General features: G+C 46.0%; 1 protein-coding gene across 1 annotated transcript in view; it reads right to left on the bottom strand.

Moving 5' to 3' along the window:
• Positions 1 to 8,249: 8,249 nt before the first annotated feature.
• FBN3 (fibrillin 3) overlaps positions 8,250 to 16,750 on the bottom strand; it is a 163,573-nt gene continuing 155,072 nt past the window's right edge. Inside the window, exons 58-64 of the mRNA XM_054979993.1 lie at positions 15,903 to 16,025; positions 14,425 to 14,541; positions 13,323 to 13,451; positions 12,033 to 12,152; positions 11,694 to 11,925; positions 10,239 to 10,407; positions 8,250 to 8,624 (exon numbers count right to left, since the gene is read on the bottom strand). Coding sequence (XP_054835968.1) covers positions 8,250 to 8,624; positions 10,239 to 10,407; positions 11,694 to 11,925; positions 12,033 to 12,152; positions 13,323 to 13,451; positions 14,425 to 14,541; positions 15,903 to 16,025 — 1,265 coding nt within the window. The remainder of the gene's footprint in view (positions 8,625 to 10,238; positions 10,408 to 11,693; positions 11,926 to 12,032; positions 12,153 to 13,322; positions 13,452 to 14,424; positions 14,542 to 15,902; positions 16,026 to 16,750) is intronic.

The following is a 16,750-nucleotide window of genomic DNA, read 5'->3' on the forward strand; positions in this document are numbered from 1 at the left end:
GGTGCGGAGGGCAATCTCAACTCCCCTCTGTCTGGAGATCAGGGGGCGGGGCCACCAGCCATGTGACCATTTTCGAGAGGTTCCGGAACTCCGTTCCACTGCGTTCCAGCTGAAAAAAAAGCCCTGGTAAAGACTCTCACAAAAATACGCACTGGAATGTTTTGAACTCAAATGAGAATACCGTTTAAATGGTCTTAAGAATAATAATCATTACTAACCATTTCTTGTTATTAATACTATCAGTTATTATTGCCACTAGTCTTCATCTCTGCCAAAGCAGGAGTAAGAGCTGAATTAAATCTTTTTTTCAGGGTGTCAGGGAGCAGAACTAGTATTTAACCATATCCTCCTCATCCCACTTTATATTGCTAAATTCTGGTGATCAGACTCTTAGTTCAACTGGTTCAGCTTAAATCTTACTTGGAGCACACAGTGAGGTCAGCTTAAGTTTCAAGGTGAAAAAACCCACCTTTGAACATTTAGCTGATCTGGGATGTCGAGAGCCACAATCCTGTACATTTGTGGATCCTGAAGAGCAATTTCCCACGTAGCAAGACTAGACCATGTGAACAAAAAATCCTTACTAAACAATTTCCATTCGGAGGGAAGTTATTGATTCCCCTGCATCTTCAAATAATATATCCATCAAAAGGGCAAGCCCTGGTGTGGAATTCAGTACCTCCCAGGGAATGGTGCCACTTGCTAAAACTGCCTGGAAACAAGAGGGGGATCCCTGTGTTTTATCTGCTATGGCAAACGTAACATGCAAACTTGTGACACTTTTAATCTTTATTGTGGCATCAACTTCTGTGGCACCAGAGAAACAAAAAGCAATGCTCTGTTGGCAAATCTATAGGTATCAAGAGGGGGAAATGGATCAACCGTGTAAGAAGCGGCAGTAGGCTGGCGGAGCTGAACTATACGAGATGAAAAGTGAGCCATTCACAGCAGTAGAGAATGAGAATACCATCTTTCAGGGACAGGATGGAAAGCCTGAAAGACAGGAAATGGGCTAGGAGTAAGTAAAGCTGTGTGGAGCTGATCCTTGTCTGAGGATCAGCTCCACATCACCCACTGCTTCCTTCTGTGTGGCTAGGGGCTTCCTTCTGGCTGTCAGGCCTCAGGAATAGCAGCCCGTTTGGAACGGCTATGTTTGTAGCAATACTATGCCAATTCAACATCTCTGTGGGGAAGAAAACTCGAGGTCCTGATGGGGACCAGAGTTTACTTTCAAGCAGATGCTGTTTGGTAAATGTGTTTGTCATGGGTTACTCCAAAAAGGACAAAAGCAGGGTGGGAGAAGAAGCCAGAGATGGAGGACCCTGTTTCCCCAACCTCCCTGGAACTTTGGTTTGATGTAGTGGTTAAGAGTGGCAGAACTCTAATCTGGACAGCCAGGTTTAATTCCCCACTTCTCTGCTTGAAGCCAGCTGGGTGATCTTGGGTCAGTCACAGCTCTCTCAGAGCTCTCTCAATCCCACCCACCTCACAGGGGGATTGTCGTGAAAATCATAATGACACACTTCGTAAACTGCTCTGAGTGGGCATTAAGTTGTCCTGAAGGGTGGCGTATAAATCAAATGTTATTATTCTTATTGCCTTGAAACAATAGCCCACTCACTCTCATTCGTAGCTGCCACCACCTGTCACATTAAGCTTTGGGGCACAGTCTGAAAGGCCCACACAAACTTACGTAAGTCTCATAACACAGTAGGTTTCAACTTTATTTGGGGAAACAAAAGAAGGAAGGAAAGTGTACGCAACAGGTCATTTTTCTCCTAGCTGCCATTGGGATGATGGGCCACTTTCATGCCATTCAGATCAGAGCCATGATTTGCTTTTATGCGCTCCTGAGGCAGAGCATGGTTTCAGCGCATGTGAGCGCATGAAGCCTTCTCAATCAGATCTTGTGGTCCATCAACGTCAGAGTTGCCTACACAGACTGGCAGCCACTCTCTAAGGTCTTTTGTGGAGGTTTACACTCCTGCTCTCAAATCCCTTAACTGGCGATACCGGGATTTGAACCTGAGACCTTGTGCATGCCCAGGGGAGGCTCTCCCGCTGAGCCATGCCCCTTCCCCTTTCACAATCTCCCAATCAAGACCATGGAGAATTTTCATGCAGACCCAGTTGGGACAAGGGATCATTTCCCCTCCATCCCTGTAGGGATTATGGGTCATTTCCATGTAGTCCCAGGTCAGGACCATGAGATATATATTCACATGTCCCTGGTGGATCCAAGGGTCACTTCCATAAGGATCTGATGGGGATGACGGGGTACTTATGCGTGGATCCTATCAGGACCGCAATGTTCTTGTGACTGTGGATTTTTTTTCCCCTGTGCGAAACCAGCACAGTATTACCTTTCACTCGCATTTGGGAACAAGTTACTCTGTTCTCTTCTCGTGTTTCAGGCTCCGCCACCCAACTGCTGCCTCAGACATTTGGCATCCCTGTTATTTTTAATTTTCTCTCTTTGCATGTAGCTTTCTTTTTCTTTTTTTCCACTGGAGGGTTTGCACGCAGGATAAAGTGAGCTCCAGGCTAAGAAAACGGATGCCACAAGAAATATGAAATGTCACATAAGGGAAAATGCCCCCAAGGGGAACAAGAATTAGAGGTTTGGATTGCGGGGGAGGTCAGAAAATTGGGCTATTGGGGAGGGTTATTGAAGAAATTAGTTGGGGGGGATGGCAGCTTCATGGGGGGTGGGTCGGGGGGAAGCAGCACTGAAGCAGATGGGGTTGGGCGATGAGAGCAGAGCAGCAATGAAGCAAGGTAACCCCTTGCAAATAAGGGTTGGGTGGATTTAGAGTAAGTCTCTCTCTCTCTCTCTCTCAGGGGTTCCCACTCAATGTGCCCTTTATTGGCCTCAGCAGGGTTATGGTTAGGGATGCTATGTAGGGTGAACATTTAAGAATGTGCAAAGGAGGACATCCAGAGTGCCTTTAAACAGCTATTTAAAAGACAGGATTGACTAATATGAGAAAACTCCTACTGGATCACGTCAAAACCCTATCCAATCGAGCATCCTGATTCCAACCCACTGGGCTCAGAAAAGTGGGCACCGAATTCAAGCTATTTAGCTCCCTAGCACTTCGTATTCAGTGACAGACTGCCAGTGACCTAGCAGGTCCCGTTTCACCATTCTCCGTGCATTTGTCGCTTCTGATGAAACCCGAATTTTTGCATTCCACAAAAGCTGGCTCAACGGGTGAAAAGGGACGTGAGCAGGATAGCTGTTCATACCCCCAGGCAAGGATACCTGTTCCATAGCCCCAGAAATGGTCCCATCCACTTCATCCACGATGAAAAGACCCGTAGTCTCCTTGTTGTATAGTATTGTAGTAGGAAGCAGTTGTCCCCCGTTTCTGCCCTCCCAGCTGGGCATCACACCAGGCCGGCTATTGTGTGTGGCACCGTGGTGTTATTGTGTTTGCGGTACTGTTTGACAACTTGCAAACTTTCTTGCTATCTTGACGGGGGGAGCCTCATGTGTCGTTCGTGTCCATCAGAATCCTCAGTGAATCCTTCTTTGAATTTCACCAAAGGGTCTAGGAAGGTGCCGGCAGGGGGCGGTCATGTGCCTACCCAGACTGATACAAAGAGTTGCTGAACACTGACTATCGTGGGGGTAAGGGGAGTGGCATGCTGACCACGAACAGGTGGCTTCTTGTGCAAGGGGCTGTAGTATTGTCCTCGTGGTCACTTTGGCTATGGCAGTTAGATCTGATCATAGGCCATGTTTGGCTGGGGGAGAGGGGATGAGAACACCTGCCTGTCTGTAGGAAGAATACCAGCACCTCTTCCTTCCTGAAATAAAGCTGCCTTTGTTGCTAACATGCTCTGTTGCCTCCTGTTTATTCCCAGGCCCCTCCAGAACAGCAAGACATTCCCCTCGAGTACTCTCAGGAGCTCTCGTAGGATTGCCAGCTCCAACCTGGGAAATTCCTGGAGATTTAGGATCGGTAGGGTGGGGCTGGGGAGTGAATGGAGCTCAGTGGGGTATAATTCCACAGAATCCACCCTCCAAAACAGCCATTTTCTCCAGGGGAACCAATCTCTGTGGCTTGAAGATCAGTTGGAATTTGGGGAGATCTCCAGCTGCTAACTGAAGGTTGGCAACCCCATCTCTTGCCACAGAGTATATAGATTCCTCCACTGATCAGGCTGGCCATGTGTGTGTCTGCCGCTGAAAGCTGATTTTGGGAGACTTGATCCCACCAGGCACTCCTAGCATGATCGAAACACAGCTAGAGAAGTGAAGCGGCAAAGGTGGTCTGAAACTGGGCTGGGGTCTGTCCTTGGGAAGCCCCACAAGGTGGGTGGGGTCACATGGTGGATGTTGTGTGAGCAGGACTGCATCTGAAGCTGGGAGAAGGGGATGATCTGCGTGGTTTGGATGAGGGGAACACATTATTTGGAAGCGAACTGAAAATCCAAAATGGCTCCCCTATACAGCTGCCAAGCTGGTTTGGGAAGTTCCTGGAGATTTGGAAGCTCTACCGAAAGAGGGACTTCTGTTTCTTCTAGACTCTATGGTATACCATGGAGTCTGCCCTCTGAAGTAGCCGTTTCCTCCACGGGGAACTGATCAGCATCATCTGGAGATCAACTGTAATTTTGGGAGAACTCCAGCCTCCATCTGCAGGTTGGCATCCCTACCCAGTTTGGTGTAGTGGTTAAGAGCACGGGACTCTAATCTGGAGAGCTGGGTTTGATTCCCCACTCCTCCACTTGAAGCCAGCTGGGTGACCTGAGGTCAGTCACAGCTCTCTCGGAGCTCTCTCAGCCCCACCCACCTCACATGGTGATTATTGTGGGGATAAAAATAACATACTGTGTAAACCGCTCTGAGTGGGCATTGTCCTGAAGTGTGGTATATAAATCGGATGTTATTGTTACCCCACCAACAGAATGCAGTAATTAAAGAAGCTCTTGTGCATAAGCCTTCTTGAAATGAATTGAGTGCTGTGCAGAATCAGTTTGTGAAATTATAACTTAGTGTGTTCCTTGTGTAGCTTTGAGTGATCACAACCCTTCCTCCTGTGACCCTTTCTGTAACCTTAGTGGGAGACTGTGCAGTTTCTGGAAACAAGGACGGGAAGGAAAGAAAGATTTAACCCAAAATAACTTTATTGCTGCCATCATTGGTGATACAAAACAAAAAATAGAGCTGCACAAGTGGCCGGTTCTTGGTGTCAGTGCCGCGTGTGGCCGACCCTCCCACAAACAGGCTGCTTGTTCACCTAAGGAAAGTCATGGACTGGGTGTGGAGGAACGGAGGACCACACGTCTCAGTTCCCCACACACAACACACACTCACCCACGCTCCCACACACGCACGCACACCCATGCACACGCGCACACACACACACCTTGGCTAATTGATTAAGGTTATCATTAATATTAATTATGAATAAGAGAGAGAGAAAAGCACCGTTCGGCCAAACCAAAACAAGAACACACACACAGACACACAAACGACTCCAAGCTCCTGCCTGTATCATGAGGTTCCGTATCGCCTGCCTGGAGGCGCCACCTTTCCCCCACTGTGCATCGCAATGGGGATGGGGGGGGCAGAGATTTCAAGTTTTGGAGGAGCCCAAAGGTAAGTTAATTTTGTGGCCCAGCACCCTGATAAGATCGTTTCAGCGGAGGCTGCTACCATCCCATCTATTGGGGGAGTGGGGTGAGAAATTGGCCCCCTTTTACGGCATCTCAGCCCCACATAGCTTTAGATAATATTTTTAACAGTGAAGACAAGCAATGCTTAATAATGAAGATAAAAGCAAAAGAGACAGATGCAACGTTTTAACTGGGGATGTACGGCTCCTTCTTTGTTTGTTTTTTTCTCATATGTTGCCTTTACAATCCTTTTCATTTTGCTCATTTTCATCAACGGAGTTCTTAATTCACGTGGCATTTTAACTGCATATCCCTCTTAAGAGGCCAAGGATGCAAAAAAAAATGATGTTAAAAATGGCCTAAATTTAGCAGGAAATATTCAACAGGTAGGAATAGAACGTTAAAAACTGCCTGAATTTAGTAGTGAATATTCAACAGGTGGAAACAGAACAATGGCACGGTTTTGATATGTGCAGGAAAAAAACAAAACCAAATGGGGATCTTTTTTCAGATGAAATGGCAAGATGGAGAAATTAATTTTTTTAGGTGTGGTTTAAGTGGCTTGCACATGCCCTCAATGCATAGTGAGGCATTTGCTGGGGACTTTTACTAGCTAAAAGCCTGAGCTAGGAATTGGGAAGTCCCTGGTTTAAACTGAGCCTTCCCACCCACACTATGGGCATAATAATTGTAAGATGGTCCTACTTTTCAAGGGGATTGCAATGATTACAAGCGAATGTATGTGAAGTGCTTTGGACACTTGAAAGTGCTAAGTTTTTCGTTTGTGTGTTTCCGGAGGTGGGGTGGTGATGTGCATTTCACCTAACTTTACCACATTTAAAGTGTCTTTGCCACACTCCCACAGTCTATGCAGGATTTTAATGCCCTCCAGCTCAGTGTGAAATGAAGGGTGGCTGTCTTGTACGATTCCCATTCATTTCATGCAGTGATGGGGAACCGGAAAGAAGGTACATTGTTAGCACACTAGAAGATAAACATTCAGCACGTGCCCCCGCCCCCCGCGGAGCAAATGTTTAATGTTTGGAGTCTGAAGCCGAGGATATTTCAGGTAGGACTTTTTAAAAAGGCCCTTTGAAACTTTGAAATCTGGTGGGAGAAAATAGCTGAAACAAACTTAAATCACACCCTGTTTTTCTCCCTAAAATCCTATCAAGCCAAGAGCAGCTGTATCCGGGAATGCTGTAGAGGGGGTGCTAATTCAGATGAGCAGAAATGTAAAGCCTCCAGCTGATGATTTTTGTTCTAGCCCCACACACCCCACTTGCCAATTTTGTTGAGACCAGGAAAGGATGAGAGAGAGCAGAAGGAAGAATCCTGCTGAAAAAGGAAATTGAGAATCCACCAGTGAGCCGCATGCGTTGCGATAACTGTCTGAGACTGTAGCCTGTTCAAAATGCCGTGAGCAGGCGGTTCTTCGGAGTTTGCTGGTGTTGAATTCTCGGAGCCATTAACAAGCCTGGCTGGAGGCCAAAAAGCAAACAGAATAAAGTACCATGAAATGCCACAACAGCCACGGGGGAGAACTGCAGACGGCATCTTTCTTATTAGACTGGTACAAAGAGTCACACAACACAGGTGTGTTCACAGGGGAGGCTTAAAGCAGATGTTCACAGGTGCATTTGTGTTTACAGGTGAGGTTGGCCCAGATGCACATTTGCGTTAGAAAGGCCTCTCCTCCTCTGCTTTCCCTTCCTCTTTTAACAACAAGAGGATGCTAACATCAGAGATGAGCCATCATGTATGAGAACACCCAACATGAGAAAATTACAAAGGAAGAGATAATCAGAGATTAATTCCTTCCATTCCATGGTTTTCATCTGTTTACAATACCAATGCACACAAACACATTATTAAATGGCCAGCGCGCATCTGTAAAAACCTGAACAGAAAAGAATTGTGATGCAAACGTATGAACGATCACATTGAGATTGCTTTTTTGCAAAGTGCCATGCCGGAAGAATCTTGATACAATCCCATCCAAGACCTCTTTGGAGCATACGTTTGATCAAGGCCAAGTGCGCATTAGTAATGCTCAGGTTAAAAGAGGCCAATGGAAAGAAGGGAGGGGTGTGGCCCATCATGCGCACACTGTATGAAATGTGTAACTTTTAAAAACACGAAACAATGGAAAGTTCCTAATGGTTTGTTTCCAGTTCGGAGGGAAGGTCAGGTCAATTGGAGAATTCAAGATGGAGGAAAAAACTTGGAGGAGAAGAATTTGGGAATGAATCGTACTTATTTGAAACCCAGGCAAGAGCTACAGGCCAAGAAGGATCCTCTTGGGAGGGCAATGTTGCCTACACAGCTCCTTCCTTTGGTCTTTTCCAGAGTTTCTCGTTCAGAGGAACATGGGAAATTGGAGCGGGTACCCACCATGGTCTGGACAGAACCCGACTGTTGGAACAGAGGATTTTGGAGAACAGAATAGATTTGGTTCTGAGTCTGCAGCTGTTCAACATTTGGCCCCCCATGGCAGACCAGTGGGTGGGAAGGCAGGAAACGGCAGAGGAAGGAGGTGCCGATTTCCAGGGAGCAAGACGATGTAGGGCAGTGCGCAGCCTGAGTCCTTGGTTTTGTTGGCGTCTCTTGGGGGGGGGGCGTTAGAAGAGATGGAGGTGCAACCTCATCTTGAGCACCTGGCCCAGCTCTCCGGCGAGGTAGTCGAGATCTTTCAGGGCCTCGAGTTTCTGCAGTTCTCGTTTGCGGTACAGCGGCACACTGACGATTTCCAAGAGGTAGGTGCCGGGAGAGGCCTGCTTGTGAGTAAGGTGCAGGTAGCTGAGCCCTTCCTTCTGATGGATGTGGAAGAAGCCATCCTCATTGCCCTGGGAGATGACGTAGCGGACGTGGTTCTCCAGGGGAGCCACGGCGGGGAGAAGGTCCAGGATATGCTCCTTTTTCCTGAGATCCGACAAGTTTAGCGCCATGGCCAAGGGTGCCTCCACGTCTATGCTGGCCAAGCTGACACCCGGCTCCTATTTCCGGGGGCAGAAAAGAGATCAGGTCAAGGTGAGGGAGGGATGCTGCCTGAAATCAAATGCAGTGCTCAATTCCACGTCTGAAACTATCTGGAAGTACTTAAATTGACATGAAAATTAGGATGGGGAAAGGGATTCTCTAATCTCCAAAACAACCAAAAGGCGGGATTGTGGTACCTTAAAAACAAACGGCAATGTGTGGACATATGTTTGAAATATCGCTCATTGTAAATTAATTTAATTTAGTTTAAACAAATTAGCAATTCCAGAATGCTCAGCTGGAGAAAAATCGAGCACTGCAAATCAGCTACATTGGAATTTGGGTACGCTATTTCTGAGTAACGTTAAAGGCAAATACTTTTAGTATAATTGCCAGTGGGTTAACGTGATCAGTTTTCCATTCTAAAAAAATAGGCAGAAGCTTTCCTGCTTGTTTAAAACCAAATGCTCACCCCCTGCCCCCTGCAATGAGTCCGAGAAAACTTGACATTGAAAACCTTGCTGTATAGAAGAAATGGGAGGTGGGAGGAGAACTGTGGCAGTTTGAGAACTATTGAAATATGACAAAATGTAGAGGGGGGTGACTTTACCGGAGGGTAGAGAGAGAAATGAAAATGTCTAAGCAGCTATCTTGTTAGATTGTTATATATAGAAAAATATATAGAATGTGGATAGAAAATAACTAACTATAAGGACCGACTAATTAATATTGTTTCTGGTATAAACGTGTAATATGTTAAACTGAATAAGTCTACCTGAAGAAATATATGGATTAAACTGATTGATAACTTTTGATGATAGTTATATAGATGTATAATCAAAGAAAGAGGAAATTAATAACATAATTAAATATAACTAAAGTAGAATGAAGACAAGATATGTAGAAAAAGTAGTATACAGAATATAAGTTAAATTGGTTGACTTATATGAATGCATGGATTATATGGTTTATATGGTATATGGTTTATAGAAATATTTGAAACCAGGAAATTATGAAATTATGAAAAAAGGGACAAATTGTTTGTCTAATACGGAAGAAGGGACTTAAAGATAGGGTATAGAGTGTTAAAAATAGTTAAAGAATTATTGCTTAGATTAAAGGGAAAGTATATGTATGTTAGATAGATGAATTTAAAATGAGTAAGGGAAAACGGACAAAGGGTTGGAAAACTGTTGGAAGTCTATAAAAAAGAGGGGAAAGGGAGGGGGTTAGAAATTGGGAAATGGGAATTGATTGTAATGTGAAATCAAATGATTCTAATTCCAATAAAAATTTTATTAAAAAAAAAAAGAAAAAAAAAGAAAACCTTGCTGTATAGTTGGTGGTGGAGAGTGCCTTCAAGCCATAGCCGTCTGAAAACCCCTTGGTGGGGTTTTCATGACAAGAGACTAAGAGAGGTGGTTTGCCATTGCCTGCCTCTGCAACCCTGGTCTTTGTTGGAGGTCTCCCATCCAATTGCTCACCAAGGCCAACCCTGCTTAGCTTCTGAGATCTGATGAGATCAGGCTCACCTGGGCTATCCAGTAAGGGCGCTGTGTAGTTAGCAGGTGTCTATATTTGCCCAATGCAGAGATTTGCTAGGGACTGACTCTCACCCTCCCCACCAGTACCTGCTGGCCGTCAGTGCTGTTGATGCTACGCCGGTGGCGTCCTCTCTTGGGGTACCCGTTGACTTTGCATTCGTAACAAGCCTCGGGGGATAAGAGGTTCTCCTCATCCTCTTCCAGAGGGGCAGGCAGGTAGGCCTCCTTGCCAAATCCTAGCCCAGAGACACAGTGCCTGCAATTCCAAGGAAAGGTAAGAGAGGGAATGAGATAGGAAGATGGGGACATGCTCCCCCTAACCTCTTTCTATCACCGCTGTTCTCTTATCGATCCCAATTTGGTTATGTATATCTTAGCCTCAGCATATCTTCCACACATTTCAGGAAGGGCAGTCTTCAGGGATTAGCACTGTTGGACCTCTGCCAAGTCTTAATTCCTGGGAAACTTTGGAATTGTTGAATTGTTGCCCTACAGCCTGGCAGAGGTCACAGTCCAGCTGGAGATTTTGGGCTCAGAGCCAGGTTACAAGAGATGAATTACACGAGGAGGAGCACATGAAGAGAGTTGCAATGTTAGCCGGGAAGCTGAGTTTCAAAGGAGATTGGAAGGCTCTGTCAATTTCCCCTCTCTACATAGCCTGGGAAATCACTGCTCAGAGAGTTTGTTAATTTCCTCTTTGCCTCCAGAAGGCTCTGTCAGTTTCACCTCCCCTTCTAAGAGGCAAAGAGGAAATAAACCACCTGAGCAGAGATCTCCCTGGCTCTGTAGAGAGGGGAAACTGACAGAGCCTTCCGATCTCTTTTAAAACTCAGCTTCCCGGCTAACATTGTAACTCCCTTCACATGCTCCTCCTCGTGTAATTGGCCTCTTGTAGTTTAGCTCTCAGTCACCCATTTCCCAAAGGGCAAAGTGCCCTAGGTAGCAGAAGCAGTAAAATTGCATAAGTTCAGAGTTTGTGGACTCCACCCTTCACATCTTCTGCTGGGAACTGAGACCTGTGGCTTTGGGTGGAATCTCTGGTCCTCACACATAGGCTTAAATTTGGAGTTCCTGTCATCTCCAATGAAAGGATCTCCAATAAGAGGGCCAGGAGAATTTTCTCCACCTGGTACAACTTGCAGAGCTGCTACCGGTCAGAGATGATACCAAACACCCATAAGAGTCCTGATGCAATCAATTGCTCATTTTGCTCATGCGCAAAAGTAGATAAGGGAAAAACTACAGATGAGCCGAAAGAACAAAAAGCCACAGTCAGCTTCGCATGTGCCAATGCCAGAATTGATTTTAGAAATGTCACAGAAGCTGCACAAAGAGACATTCCAGAAACAGAGAGGAGCATAACAGGGGGCATCTACTCATTCGTACTTGTCAGCCAGCTGATTGGCTTTGGACTGGAGTCCATTTTGTTACCCCCTCCTCAAGGGATTCAGTGGCTATGATATCTGGAGAAAAAGACCCACTCCACTCCCATGTACAGGTAACATCGATGCTCAGCTTAATGATACACGGTCATGTGCTTACCCTTGGCCTGCACGAAAGTACCCACTGGGGCAGCCACACAGGTAACCTCCCTCTGTGTTGGAGCATCCATAGCTGCAGGGGCTCCCGCCGGCTGCACACTCATTCACATCCTGGCAGCCCCCGAAGGCCTGGTCGAAATCAAAGCCAGAGGGGCAGATGCACTTGAAGCTCCCCAGGGTGTTGTAGCAGGAGGCTGAGCCGCAGGCTGCCGAGCTGGAGCACTCATTCTCATCTGGGGCCAAAAGGGGAAAGAGGGACAGCCAGAAGTCGTGGCGTGCCTGGTGTCCAGGAGCCCTGAGTTTTGAAAAAGCTGCCAACCGATCACAGCGGTGTACTTACCCACGCACTGGTTCCACTGGTAGTGCTGGACGTACCCTTGGGGGCAGCCACAGCGATAGCCCCCCAACACGTTCTGGCATCCGTGTTGGCACCGGTGGTTCCCGTCACACTCGTCCACATCTATAGCCAAAGACAGAGGGCCCATGGATCAGGGATTAAGCTTCAAACCGCTCTTTCAGGAAGATTTGTAGCGGCCCCGAAGCAGGCCAGCCAAACAATGCAGGATGATCCGATGCCCCTAATTGGTCTGCAGAGGTGGACTGGGAGGCAAAAATGTTCCCGGAAAAGGATCCTGTCCCCAACAGAGGAAGGGAAGGAGGGAGGGCGGGCTCCTGCCAGCCTTGTACTGACTGATGCTACCAGTGGCTAGGGCTTGCCTCGTGATGGGGCCGCCGGCTTGCAACTCCTTCCACCTGCCCTCACTGGGGCAGAGTCCACCCCCTGTTTGGGGCTGGGTGCCCCTCATGCTGTCAGCCTGCCCCCTTGTGCATAACGGTCAATCCACCCATGTCGGTTCTGGTCATTTTTCACTCCTCCTGGAGATTCCACAATCCTCTGTTGCTGTTTATAAACTTTGTGGGACAGAACCTCCGGAGCAGAAAGGGAACAATTCCCCTCAGTCTTCATCTACCCTCATCTGCAAAAAATCCTCTCTCCCTGTAGCGACTGCAGAATTTTTTTTTGTCTAAGTACCACAGTTGTTCACTACTGCAACCCCACAGTTTAACCATCAGGTTCTCCTAAGGTTCCTCACCGGCCCCATGGCTGCTGATATGCTACTGTGCGCTGCTTGTGACTATAAATATGTTCCTACTGGGTCATTTCCATGTCATGTAATATATCATGTCAAATTGCTTATGTTTGTTTCAATTCTGTATCAGATTTCTGCTTGTTTTCAAATTTCTGCAATCTATGCCCTATCGTATTGTTTAATGAACATTCCTGCTGTTTGTGGTATTAAATTACATAGTGTAATTACACCTTGAGTCTCAGTGAGAAAGGTGGACTACGAACGAACGAACGAACGAACGAACGAACGAACGAACGAACGAACGAACGAACGAACGAACGTACGTACGTCATGGCTGTATGTATGTCAAAGATCCAGGTCAAAACTGAGACTGGTGCAATCAGGCAACAAGACACTAAATCTTATAGCTGCTTGATTTTTGAGCTTTGCTTCTCCTGTGTCGTAAGCCGCAGCAACTGGCTACTTCCTGAAAACAATGCAGCTCAATTGCCATAAAGCACACTGCCAAAAAATGTAGTAAGGCAATAGCTTCCCAATACCTTCACAACTGCTGCCGGAGCTGTCGAGAGCAAATCCTTTCTGGCATTCACAGTTGTAGCTTCCAGGGGTGTTCAGGCATTGTCCTTTAGCCCCACAAAGTGTGGGCTGAGCTGTGCATTCGTTGTTATCTGCAGAGGGTCAAGAAGATTGCGTGGCGTGTGAGTGATCCTGGGGACAAGCACCAGCCACCATTTACCAAGACTCACATATGTGTGTTAATGCTACTATTTACTTGCATGGGCTAGAATACCTCGGGGTGATATAACATTGATTTGGGAGTCATTGGGAAGATTTTTCTTCAAACCAAACTGGATGGTAACTCCAGGGATCTTTGGACTCCCCTGACAGCATGTGTGACTGGACTCACTTGCTCGAGTCTTCTCAAATTAATAATAACTGCACTTATATACCACCACTCTTCGAGACAGATTAGTGCCCCACTCAGAGCTGTGAATAAAGCCAGTGTTACTATTATTCCCACAATACAGCTATGGAGCGGGGGCTGAGAGGAGTAGTTTACCCAAGCCCACCTGTTGAGTTCATGGCAGTAGTGGGATTTGAACCAGCAGAGTGCTGGTTTTATTAAAGACAGCTTTCCCTGTCCCTATACTTTCAGAATTCCACGCTGCATGTAGTTTACCTTAGTTCCACTTGCACTACGACTATTTCTAAAATTAATTCTGAAACTGGAGCGACCACACTTACTAGACCTTTCTTATTTTAGATCTTCTGGGGAGGAAGACATTGTCTACTTTTTTTAAAATGAAAAGTGCTGTATGTTGAATTTGGTATACTGACAACAATAATGGTAATAATAGAGTGAAATGCAAGCTATTTTTAAAAAATCTCCTTCCAGACACACACTGGCCGTCTCCACGCTGCTTACCTTCCCTCGGAATGACCCGAAACATCGCACAAAACCCGCGGAAGATCACGTTTTCTCACGCAAAATTTGCGTGACGCAATGTTTCGTGTCGTTCCGAGGGAAGGTAAGCAGTGCGGAGACGGCCACTCTCCTTCGTTCTCTCCCCAGCATTCTTTCATCTGGTCCCTCAGGAAATGTTAAGCCTTCTGTTTTGGGTGGGAGGAAGGGTAACTCACCGATACAGGAAGAATGATGCTGGGTGAATCCAGGGGGACACTTGCAGTTAAAGCCCCCAATGACATTAACACACAGGAACTGGCAGTTGTGTTGTTTGGTGGAGCACTCGTCCAGGTCTGGATCCCGGAGAAAACAAGAGTGAGTTAACCAATCTCATAGTGAAATTGACCAGACCAGAAGCTGTTTGTCTGGCCAATTTTTCCACTCTATTTTGTGAGAAGGGATAAAAAAGAAACTGCTGCAATTAGGATATTAACAATATTTTCTTATTTAAATGTATCATGTATTTATTTAATATATTTATTTGTTCCTCTCCTCTTTCTCCCAAACAATTCAGGATTCAAGAACCACGCTGCATACTGTGGAGCCGTAAGGCCCACCCGATGGATCTACGCGGCCTCCTGAGGGTATGCACTGCCCTCCCATCTGCTTCCCTTGTGACCATTTGCCCACATTGTTTTCTGTTGGTTATGGAGGCTGCTAACAGCCAAGTTTTCTTCTGTCTTCTGATCTGCAAGCTCTCTCCAACCACGTGGCCCTAACCCATAACGATATATCACTCCTAAAAGTAAATTTGATGGTCAAATGTCTGTTAGACAATGAGCAAAAGTTGCCCACCCGCAGATATCGGCATCCCTGCATGTTCAAGAGATTCCTACATCCCTTGATATGCAAAAGAATAATAATTAGTTTTAATTTATTTTAAGTAGCTCCCAAGCTCTGTACACCTCGTTCTCATTTTCTGTCGTAGGCGTTTCCCCCAATTTGGTACAAATAATCTTTCTTGCTACAAGCGTGTAGGATACTCATTCTCAGTAAACTCTTAAACGAGTCTTTTTATTTATTTTAGTTTTTAAAGTATAGAAGAAAAATTTAAAAAATATAACAATACTTTCTCTGAAAATAAATAACATTTATAAATAGCTACTAAACACGTCCATTGGTAGCGGTCAAACCCTTCTGTGCTCCGTTCAGAATTGAAGCTTGGTAAACCAAACTATTTTACAAAGAAAAAAAAATTGGCAAATACCCTAGGTTCTTCCAAGTTCAGCTGTGGACCCAGAATCTATATCATTCCCTGAGCCCCTCTTTGTGGGGTCCCATCTCCCCACTATCATCCCATTCCACCCCATGGCAATCTGAGCTGGTGAAGATCTCTTGGTCACAAAACTCACCTTGGCTGGGAGACAAGCATCTAAATAAATACGGGTATTTTGTAGTTTGCATTTTGCATCTTTAATTTAATTTAATTTATTAGATTTTTGCCTGCAAGCGGGCTCAGGGCTGGTCACAATAACCTGTAGGTACTTGCAGTGGAAGTTCTAAGTCTTTCTGGTGGAATACTTCCACCACAGGTGGCAATATGTTCCTATCTCATTCTTACACTTCTGGCATAATGTATCACATGCTGTTTTAGATACCTACAGCAAGACCTTTTCCTGCACTGGTTTAGCTACAGGGACCCTCTCCGGCTTACCTTTGCAAGTCTTTCCATCCTCCTGCAGGATGTACCCTCTTGGACAGGAGCACTGGAAACTACCTTCGGTGTTCTTGCAGATGAAATTACATGGCTTGGGGGACTGATTGCACTCATCAAGGTCTAAGGGCAAGAGAATCCGGGTGAGACAGGAAGGAAAGCCATAACATATCTCACCGTGTTCAAAACCCTCCCAGACATGTGCTAGGGTTCCCGAGTACCGGCACCAACCCCACTGTGTAAAATGTCTTCTTGGGCTAATTGACACATGGGACTCTTAGGTAGCCATATGGGGTCATAGTCCTTCAGGGGTAGCCCTTTACTGTTACTGCATCAGGCTATAGATCCAGAGGAGTTCGCCGTGTTAGTCTGTAGTAGCAAAATAGTAAAGAGACCCATAGCACCTTTAAGCATAAGCTTTCGAGATCCATAGTTCTCTTCACCAGATCTGATGAAGAGAACTGTGGTTCTCGAAAGCTTATGCTACAGTAAAGTTGGTTAGTCTTAAAGGTGCTACTAGACTCTTTACTATTTTGTATCAGGCTAGGATTCAGAAGACATGGATTCAAATCCCCATTGACAGTGCTGATGTGTGAAATGGTATGTTTCCCAAGGGGAGGTAATTAGCATCTCCCCAGGGTCATTTCAGGCCAGGAAAAAGTGTAGGGAAAGACTTAAGTCCCTTCTCTCTGTGCTCCGAAGTCCTGATCCGAATCTGGCTCTCATGCCTGGGAACTGAGTTCTGACAATGGAATTCCCAAACCATGGCTGTTGACTAGACCTGGGGACATAGTCAAGAAAAGTGGGTTCTTTTGTATTTACACATTCAGGCAAGAAGTTCACTGGCT

The sequence above is a fragment of the Eublepharis macularius genome, chromosome 5, assembly GCF_028583425.1.
Source record: "Eublepharis macularius isolate TG4126 chromosome 5, MPM_Emac_v1.0, whole genome shotgun sequence".
NCBI classification, from domain to species: domain Eukaryota; kingdom Metazoa; phylum Chordata; class Lepidosauria; order Squamata; family Eublepharidae; genus Eublepharis; species Eublepharis macularius.